Source organism: Glycine soja, chromosome 19 (genome assembly GCF_004193775.1).
Source record: "Glycine soja cultivar W05 chromosome 19, ASM419377v2, whole genome shotgun sequence".
In the NCBI taxonomy this organism is placed as follows: domain Eukaryota; kingdom Viridiplantae; phylum Streptophyta; class Magnoliopsida; order Fabales; family Fabaceae; genus Glycine; species Glycine soja.
This window is the reverse complement of record NC_041020.1, coordinates 5202138-5213147: the sequence shown is the minus strand read 5'-3', so window position 1 is coordinate 5213147 and position 11010 is coordinate 5202138. Positions and strand designations below refer to the sequence as shown.

The window sequence follows — 11010 nt, the reverse complement described above, 5'->3', positions numbered from 1 at the left end:
CATGACCAATGTCTATAAATTGAATATATGATGAATTGTGGAATAACATGTTGCTTTGAGATTATAATATTGTTATCGAGGTTCATATAAGTGCAAACTTGAACATGTGTTAATTTGTGAGATACATGTAAACATGTGATGGTGGATTGTGACATTATGAGATGTGAAATTGTGAACAAGTTTTAGTTGTGAATAAGTGTGTGGTTAACACTTGATGTGACAATACTTGTGTTGTGAGCTGTGAATTATACAATAACTCGACCAGTGTTATCTTGAGAAAAGTGTTGATGCGCAGTGTTAAAGATAAAGTGTAGGTTTCCTATTTAGGAACCAATGTTAAATTATAGCGCAATTGTGTTAAACGTGTTTAAAACACGAGTGTGAGGTCGTGGGTATTGTATAATTCATGAGCAGTGTGTGCATGCAAAAATTATTTTAGGGGTTGGACCTGAATCAGGAGGGAGAGGCCCTGACGGACTCTTCAGAGTGTAGGCCTTGGGGGTAAATACACCCGGTTTGAGTGCTCCTTTAAGCCTGTGCCGATCCCACATGGTTGAAACATTCTCGCAAAACCGCGTGACCTTGACTGGTCTCCCTATGATTTTACTTAGTGAGAGTGACCTGACATACCCATTGTGTGGTGTGTCTTGTTATGTACTCCTAAGCGTCTCAAGTGGTTTTTCACTGACATGATACCATATTGCATATAGGCTTGAGTCTTAGCATAACTGTTGCATAACGCTTGCTAATTGTTTATTATGAAATTGATGTGTTATTATGTCATGATCGGATTATGTGATTCATGTGTAATGTGATTGATGATTGAAAAGTGAATTTTAAATGACAAAGTGGTGGAATTACGCGAGTTATGTTGAAGTAAGTTCTATCTCATTTATATGATATGTATATCTAGTTGTCTTAATTCTCTATTAGTTAGGAATGTGATAACTCACTCCCTGTGCGTTGTTTGTGTTTGGATCTTGTGATGATCTTGAACATTGTGTTTTGGGGAACAGATGACTAGGTGAATTGCTTTAAGGAATATTGTGTTGAAGGACGTTGGGACACAATGCTCTGATAGAATGTGACATTGGGGTATAGATTTTTATATTAATTGTATGAAGTCTTGGACGACCTTGTTTTGAGCTGAGATGATTTATTATTTATTTGGACAAATTTTATTATGATGTTAGAAAAGTGAATGTGAACCTTGTACCCTTTTGAAAGACTTTTATTTAAACGTGTTTTAAGAACTTTCAATTAATTATAATTTACTATTCATTTTATTATTAGCACATATATGTATGGGGTAGAGAGTGTCACACCCTTCACGTTCTACCTCCCTCTCTCTTTATGGATTCTTTTCACACATAATCCTTTAACCGTGAGTTGGTTATTTGGGCCTACTTCATTTCCTTAAGCCCTGAATTTCTGCATTGTCCATTAAATCTTTGACCAGCTGGCTATTTTGCCCGGTGTCCTCGTGTGAGTTGTTGCTTCCTTTTGTCTTATTGTCCTTGTCATCATTTCCATTCCTTGCATTACCTTCCCCTTTAAGTACAACCTTGTCTTGAAGGTTGAAATTTGGGTAAGTCTATTGAAACTTAGTCATGTATTTCCATGTTGGTTCTGTTGAGTCCCACTTAATGAGTAGATGTGGTACATGAGAGCTTCCTCTTAAAATAACTCTTTTATCCAGTGCTGCTATAGGGTGAATGATGGGTGCATACTCATTGGTAATGGTAAATAAGGATCACTCATATCCCCCTTAAACAGTTTCAGCTGAGAAATGTGGAACACAACATGTATTCTAGCATTCTTAGGTAGTTTGAGTTTATATGCTATGGCTCCTACTTTAGCCAAAATTGGAAATGGCCCAAAATACTTCATTCCCAGCTTTTGGTTTTTCCTTAGTGCCACCGAATTCTGCTTGTATGGTTGCAGCTTCACAAGGACTAAATCTCCCACATTAAATCTTCTTTTATCTGCCTGATCCTTCATGCTCTATTGAGCCTTCGCCAAATTGATTTTCAACTGAGTAGGGAGCTGATCTTTGTGCTGCAATTCCTCTTAAACATCAGTAGAATCACTGCTATTGGGATTATATCGCTTCAATGTAGGTGGTTCTCTACCATAGAGTGCCTTAAAAGGAGTCATACCCAATGAATTATGGAAGGTTGTGTTGTACCAGAATTCTGCCCAAGGCAGAGCTTTAAACCAACTGTTGGATTCTTGGAAGGTGAAACATCTCAGATACATCTCTAGACACTTGTTAAGGGCTTCGGATTGGCCATCCGTTTGAGGGTGGTCAGCTGAGGACATGGCCAATGTAGTCCCTTGTAGCTTAAAAGGTTGTTGCCGAAATTGGCTAGTGAACACCTTGTCTCTATCCGACACTATTGATTTTGGTACCCCATGAAGTTTGGCCACATTAGCAAAGAAAGCCTTAGCAACTTGCTTGGCAGTGTAATATGTTTTTAGAGGAATAAAATGGCCATATTTGGATAATCTATCCACGACCACCATGATGACAGTATATCTAAAAGATAAAAGCAAACCAGTTACGAAATCCATTGCGATATCCTCCCAAACTTGAGAAGGAATAGACAATGGTTGCAGTAAACCTTCAAGTAAAGCAGTCACTGATTTGGCTTGTTGGCAAATGGAACACTCTTGCACGATTTTTCTGATCTTAGCTTGCATATTAGGCCAATAAAATTGAGCAACAATTCTTGCTTTTGTTCTAGAGATCCCTGTATGTCCCCCAATAGCCGAACTATGAAATTTCTTCAGAATTTTCTGAACCAGTTGGCTTGCTGCTGGAATCACCAATCTATTTTTCTAATACAATAGTCTTTCCCTCACTGTATGATCTGGATCCTCGTTTGTATTGCTAGTGCAGCCTGCCATTATTGCTATTAATGGCTCATTTTGTTGCAATTCATCCTTGAGCTCTTGAATAAATTGACAATGAGGTTCTGACCAAGCCATAAGCATCACTCTTGACAAGGCATCAGCAGCAAGATTGTCTTTCCCTAGCTTATATTTAATGGCAAAGTCATAACCAATGAATTTGTGGAACCAAGCTTGCTTTTCTGTGGTGATCATTCTATGTATGTCTTCATTAGGTTAATTATATTTTGTTATATTATTAATATTTTCCTCAATCATAAGTCATAACTTGAATTTTTTTTACAAATAAGTCATTCTTTAGTTAAACTGAAAATCTTATAATTATACAAGTGTTGAATTCTCACTATTGATTGATCAATATGCTTACATAGTCACGTTAAAATTCCTTAAGCTGGGAAAGGTTTGTTGTAAGTTGTGAGCAAAAGTAGTACTAAAATAAATAAATAAAAAGGCACTATTATCAATTGTCTTAACAGAGATGTGCTTGAAGAAATGGGTTTTATTTATCCCTGTCTTGTCCCCTTTTGCTTTCACATTTAAGGTCTCTGCTATGGCAAAAATAAAATAAACTAACAGAAATTCTAGCCTTAATGAGAACAACCACAACAAGAAAAATGTTGTTGAGTGGTCATGAATTTCAACTACCATTCCCTTAGAAAGAGTTGCTTTGGTGTTGCTAATCATGCATAAATAGTGATCAGTAAATTAAACATTGTTTGAAGAACATTCCAAAAATTAATTGTCTTTAAATCTTCAGAACTTTAGGGGATATCAACTAGCCATTATAAGAAGTCATGGAAGGTTATGATTAATTCAATGTCTATGTTCCCGTTTCCATCTTTTTTATATCCTTTAGTGTATATATATATATAAGATTGTAAATCTAGTAATTCATTCACTTGAGACTAGGAAACAAGGTAAATGTTAGTCATGAAAAGTTAATTTTTTACATTATTGTTGATTACGAAGATGTATTTTGGTTTGATAGATAGATTGCACTCTCGATTCCAACAAAGCGGCATACTTATCAAGGATAGAGACCACAACTTTAAACTTAGTCACTTGCTTCTTTATGTTATCAATCAGAGCAATATACTCATTTGTACTGTTGAGGGTCCACAAAATATATGTGACATCTTACGTGACATTTTGAGACACATGTCAACCCTTCATGTCAGTCCTAGCATAGGAGCACAGAGGTCAGTCTTTAACAGTCGGGTTTCTTAACCGACAGGGTATCTCTAACCTCTTATTATTTGAATATACTGTCATATTTTATTTCTTGGCAGATACTCAATTATCTACAAAATCATACATTATCTATAAGGTACAATCCCTACAAACAAAGACCCGCAGTTCCATTTCACTCTTATAAGTATCAGGTTTCCTCGAACCCTTCACACATCTCCAACACACATGCACACCTGCTTGCATACTCATTTATACATACTCTCTCTTATTCTTCTAACTCATATACTTATTTGAATGTCGAAGTCCTTTGTTTTGTAAGTCTCTCCTCTTTCCTCCTAACAAAAGTCACTTTTAGTCTGATGTGTGAAATCTAGAAGCTTATCTTACCCACGTCCACCCTGACGTGTGCAAGCTCTGAATTTTGATACATCATTAAAACTATCACTCTTGCATTTCAACTGCTCCACAAAAACCCTTAACCCTAAAGCCAAGTCACCAAACCCTTTACACTCTCTTGCCACCCTTACACTCATCTTTCTATGCTCATGAAATCATTTTGTTTAGTGAATTTTAAGATGCTAAGGAAGCCAATCAAGTATATAATTAAGATATAACAAACAAGAAAGGAAGGAGAATTGAAGTACCATTTCCAATTAAATCAGATCACATAATCCTAAACTACCACCACTCTCTGAATATCTTTTATACAGCCTTAAAATAATCAATATAAATATGAGATGTGATAATGATATAGGTTAAATTCACTAGGATAGGACACTTGTCTTTTGCGACACCTTCTGCAGAGAATTTTCAGAGCATGACAATACTCAATTGATTATGGGACAGATCCAAATACTTTAATGAGGAAAATTGAGTGACCTCAAATATAAGCAATGATCCATTCAAATGGTTGAAACTAAGGTCCAAAAACTCAAGATGGGGCAAGTGACCAAATGATAATGGCCCAGAAATACTGTTGTTCTGAAGTGTCAAACTCTTCAAGGAAGAAAGCCTAGAAAAATCAAGAAATGGCCCACTAAAAGAGTTCTGGTCGAGACCCAACAACTCTAAATCCTTTAGTTGACACAGAATCTGCGAGGATTGTATGGGAAGGTTATTACTTGCGAGATCTAGAGATTTGAGGACTTTGCTAACATTAAGTACCCATGACAGAATTGAAGAGTTTAATTCATTTTCCTGAAGACTGAGGATTTGGAGAGAAGTGGAAGAACTCAGGTGGGTAATAGATTTAGGATTGACTTGAGGTAGCATACAGTGATCTAAATAAAGCTCCATAAGAGAAGGGATTTTACTTATTGATGATGGCCAATCAACAACTCTACTAAGACTGACATTTGAGAGATCAAGGTATCTCAAATTAGAAAGGTGAGAAAGCCATTCAAGGTCATTTGCAAACAAATTATAATTATCCAGGAGGTCAAGAGTTTGCAAATTGGAAAGGTTTGCTAGAGTATGAGGAACGAGACCAACAAGTTCATTCAATGCAAGTTTCAACTCTGTCAATTGACCAAGTTAACCAATGCATTTTGGAATCTCTCCTTGTAAGTTATTATAACTGAGATCTAAGAAAGTGAGATGCTGCAGTTCACATATTGAAGAATCTATCTTACCTCCCAATGCAACAAAATTTTCGTAACTTGTAGGTCCTGGCACTGGAATAGAATATGAAAATTGGATAACCAATCTAGTCACACGAGCAGTTAAATTATTGCATGAAATCCCCTTCCATTTGCAACAGTCTTCACCATTGCACGAAGCCATCTCGTAACTTGAGAAGAGCTTGCTTGTCTGTCTCTGCACACTTCTTCGTATGGAAACTACCAATGCATAAAGGGATGCATAAAACAGTCACCACACAAAACAGACAGAGCCTACAATTAAATATATTGTTGATCAGCTCAAACTTGTATGGAAACTGTAAGGGGAATGTGTCAAGTGAATTCTACAGCGAAGATATTTATAGGCAACAATTAAAAGAAGCTATCATCATGCATGCATGCAAGTCCATTAGTTGAAGCGTGTGCGTGAGTTGTTGTAATCCGTCGTATGTGCATAGTTCTCTTGATAGTTAATTGAGCTACTTATCTGCATATGCATAGTTCTATTGTTAATTGTGCATAATTATGGAATCGTCAATTGTGTTACTTTATTGAGATACTTATCTGTATGTGCATAGTTCCGTTGTTAGTTTATCTCATTGCTACAATTTTAGAGTTTACTTCAGTGTAATTAAAGTGAACACACTATAGTTTTATTGAAGTCAACAAATCTTCAGTTCAACTAAACTTAAGCCGAGGGACAAGACTTGTGTGGAAAAAGGTACTGTGTATAGATGCACCATGGTGTGGAGACCTTAAAGTTTAACCCTGATTTGCCCTAAGATCTACCACCTGATTGGATTCCATCAGCACATGAACCCAGTAAATGTGGCCTTTATTCCGATGGATATCACAAATAGCTTTGACCAAACTTGCACATGGATCACCACAACAGAAACCTTTAAACAAGAGATTTTTTTATTTATCCGTAACAATCAAAGATAGTTAGCAAGGGATCCACAACAACTTATTATCTTGCTCAACTAACTGAGCTAACCTCTCTCGATGAACAAGAGATTAATTGTTGTAAGGGTATCTGAGTATATTTTGATATTTAGATCATGGATTTAAATAGCTTTCCGCAACCGCAATTGTGACCATTGGTTAAGGTATTTTGACTCACAACAATCACAATTGCAGCCACATCAGCCGTATTTTCCCGCAATTAACCACAATATAAAGGTTTTCTGACTCATTACTAGGCAACTGCAGCCACGACTGTAACCGCAAATTTAAAACCATGATTTTGATAATCCATTCTCCAAGCTAAGTATAACCCATAAATTAAAAATTGCACACAACTCTGAAGAGTTCTTATATATTTTGAGTATTAGCTTCACATGGCCTCGCCACCATGATAGCTTGTAACATTCTTGATGAGCAATTCAGCACTTCATCTAACGACCAAGTAACATTATTAAAAATGGAATCATTCCTTCATCAGGACTTAATTTCCTCAGCAGCCCACGCACCCTTCAGGAATCAGGACCATATGATCCCATTGACCAATCTGTTTAAACAAAGCTTCTTGATGTGCATTTCACACGTGAGTCCTACAACACCTAAGAAGGATTTTCTTTTCACAATTTCAAAATTCCAACCATCGTTCTTTTATCTTTATGTCTGCCTGAAATGATTTTGGGTGTCTACCCTTTTTAATATACTCTCTTATATCTTTATTTTTAAACTGAATTTTGATAGTTTTTTTAAAAAAAATCAATAATTAAAAATAATCTTACATAAAAAGTTATTGGTTCATTATAAATTCAAAATTTAATTTTATAATTAAATAAAACTATTTAGAATAAATTACACTCACCCCTCCGTGTTTTTAGTAAATTGCAACTAAATTTAATACCTCCCCTGTCTTTCTCATTTAAGGTCTCTGTTGTGGCAAAAATAAAACAAAATAACTGAAATTCAGGCCTTAAAGAGAACAACCACTAAGAGCAATGTTGTTGAGTGGTCATGGATTTCAACTATCATTCGCTTAGAAAGAGTTGCTTTGGTGTTGCTAATCAGACATAGTTATCAGTAAATTGTCTTTCAATCCTAGAACTTTCTGAGATATCAACTTCTGTCATGATGAAAATTTTGTTGTGTGAGATTAGCCATTATAAAAAGTCAGGGAAGTTCAAGACAGGTGATTCAATGTGTATGTTCCCGTTTCCATCTTTTTTTAAATGCTTTAGTGTGTGTGTGTGTATATATATATATCAAGATTGTAAATCTAGCAATTCTTTCAATTGAGACTAGGAAACAAGGTAAATGGTAAATCTATCAATTCTTTCAATTGGAACTAGGAAGCAAGGTAAATGATAAATCTATCAATTCTTTCAATTGAAACTAGAAAACAAGGTAAATGTTGATCATGAAAAGTAAAATTTTTACATCATTGTGGAATGGGAAGATGGATTTTGTTTTGGTACACAGATTGCACTCTTGATTCCAACAATACAACGTACTTATCAAGCATAGAGACCACAGCTTCAAACTCAGTTACTTGCTTCTCAATGTTATCAATCTGCTCAACATACTCGTTAAAGCTACCACTCTTGCATTTCAACTGCTCCACAAAAACCCTCAACCCTGAAGCCAAGTCACCGAACCCTTTGTACTCTTCTGCCACTCTTACATTCATCTTCTCCAACAGCTCTAGGTGATTATTTGTCCCCTAACACAAAAACTCGTCATATTATAACAAAAATAAATAAATAATCACAATGGACTTTCCAACAATGCCCCATTTCAAATCACCGAGTGTTCATTGAACAGATGAGAATTAGGATTTCAAAGAGGGAAGGAAGAAAGAATTTGGTGTTTGACCTGAAGCTCTGATTTGATCATGGTGGAAACGCTACTGAATAGACCATCAAGCGATTCAGCAAGTTCATCTTGCTTCCGATCTTGGGTTTCATCTTTCTTCATATTATCCATAGTTGGAGCATATATTTCACCAATTCACAAGAGAAGGGTAGTAATAACTGTGCGACCCAAGGTGACAATCAAACCAGGTGTTGTTTTTCAGGTCCAAACTGCAGTCATTTAAAAACAACAACCCAATGTAATTGCAAGCTGAGAAATTAAACACTAACTCAGTCTTCTCATAAATTGGATATGAGAAGTCTCCATATTGCGGGGATTGTACCGATGGCCACCATTCTGCTTCCAAAAATTATCCAGTGTCCCCTCATTTTTCTCATCTTAAATTTTAAGCATCATTCAAAAAGACACAATTAACAATCAAGAAATAATTTCTCTGTTCATGAAATGATTAAGTGATTATTAAGACACTTCAGAGTTCGGAAGCAAATCAAACATAGCTAAAAGATGACATCAACAAAGGAAGGTGAATGCAAGTACCATCAACAATTAAATCAGACCACAAAATCGATAACAACTGCCACCCTCCCATATCTTTTATAAAGCCTTAAAATAATCAATATCAATGAGATGTTAATATAGCTCATGAACTTCACTCTTCAAAATTGTGATCATGCTATAAGTTAAAGGCTTCATTGCAAAAATAGTCCCCCTATTTATCCCAACTCACTAGATCGGTCCCCCTATAATTTAATTCACCAATTGAGTCCTCCTTTCTTTTCAATCTGGGTATTTGAGTCCCCAAAAATGGACATTGATTGTTAATGGATAGCATTGACTGTCACGTGTCATAATCTTGGTTGACTGCCACATATCATAATCATATTATGACACGTGACTAATGGGTAATGTTGATTGTCACGTGTCATAATCCTATTATGACACATGACAATTAACGTTATCCATTAACAATCAATGTCCCATTTCGGAATTGGGGACTCAAATAACCAGATTGAAAATAAATAAAAAACAAGACACTCAATTGGTGAATTAAATTACAGGGAATCGAGTGAGTTGGAATAGATAGGGGGACTATCTTTGCCATTAAGCCTAAGTTAAATTCACTAGGATGGTACACTTGTCTACCTTTGGCATAGAGATTTCAGAGTATGACAATAACAAATCCAAGTAATGAAGCCAAAATATCTAAACTATAAGGATATGTATAACAGTCTTCTGTTAGTTACTTAATTGTATTTCAATTACTGATTGTAATCATTGAATTGATGAAATAACCAAGTGATACAAGAATATAAGAACGTATTTTATATACAAATCAGAAGCGCTGCCAGCTGTGACTAATAGCTTATTACAATCACTAATTGAAATCCAATTAAGTAATTAACAGACGTTGTTATGCATATCATAATATAAACAGCACAAACCCTAAAAAAAATATCTTTCTCTAATAATAATCAAAATCATCTTATCTGTTCCCTTGGCAGAGTTTCTTGAGCAAATGGAACAAAACCCAGATTGACACATTAGCAAATTGGTTCGAGAAAATCAAAACTTTCTTTGAGCCCGACTGATTAGCTTAGCACTAGCAAGTGGATTATAAATTACTGTTATTTGGGGTTCCTCACTTTACTTTTTTTTTTTTTATTCATGAAACAGATAGCTTAACGAAGAAAAAACAAGCAATTAATTTGAACCAGAAATTAAAACCTGCGCAATCAGAAACGAAAACCAGTAACTCAAGATGAAAAGAAAGTTGTATTCCAATTATTCAATTCAATCACTGAATCACAAGCTTCCCTTCTAACCCAATTCATCAAACTAAGGGAAATTCATGCATTAAGATGATGATCTCAAATGGATGTACAAAGCAAACATCATTTCAATAGCTGTCACTAAAAGCCAAATTTTATTTATATTGTGCAATGCAATGAAAAAGGGGTGTAACTCACCGAATTCATTGGAAAGCTTAATTTTCATTGGACGAGTGCAGTGCAATTGGAAGCATACTGATATTGGAGCAACCAATGTAGGTTTTGCCTCGGTTTCGTCGATTCAGTTATGCTGGTTTCTCCTTCATTCCCTTTTTGTTCGAGTCTTGCCATTTTTTTTTCATTTTAATTATCGTTTCAACGTGTGGATTTTTAGTAATGGTTTAAGATTTTAATGTGTGTTTTTTAATTAGGTTAAATTGTAATTTTTTTTATAATTTAATTTATGGTTAAAGATTAAAAGATTTTGGTCTTTATTTTTTTTTCAATTATTTTAATTCCCACATTTAGAAAATCCATATTTTTTGTCGGATCATCAATTTTATATATATTTGTTTCTTTTTCTTTTATATTTTAATCATTTAAATTATTTCTTAATGATATTTTAAATAAATATGTTAAATTTAGTATTTAACTTAACCAAAATAAAGAAAATAAATATGCACAAAATTGAT

At 35.0% G+C, this 11010-nt stretch overlaps 1 protein-coding gene across 1 annotated transcript; it reads right to left on the bottom strand.

Moving 5' to 3' along the window:
• Positions 1-7988: 7988 nt before the first annotated feature.
• LOC114399216 (biogenesis of lysosome-related organelles complex 1 subunit 2-like) lies at positions 7989-10674 on the bottom strand. Its single transcript, XM_028361350.1, has 3 exons — positions 10517-10674; positions 8550-8758; positions 7989-8397 (listed from the first exon to the last, which is right to left on the bottom strand). Exons 2-3 carry the CDS (start codon positions 8658-8660, stop codon positions 8116-8118), a joined length of 393 nt encoding a protein of 130 aa, XP_028217151.1. The 5' UTR covers positions 8661-8758; positions 10517-10674; the 3' UTR covers positions 7989-8115.
• Positions 10675-11010: the final 336 nt, after the last annotated feature.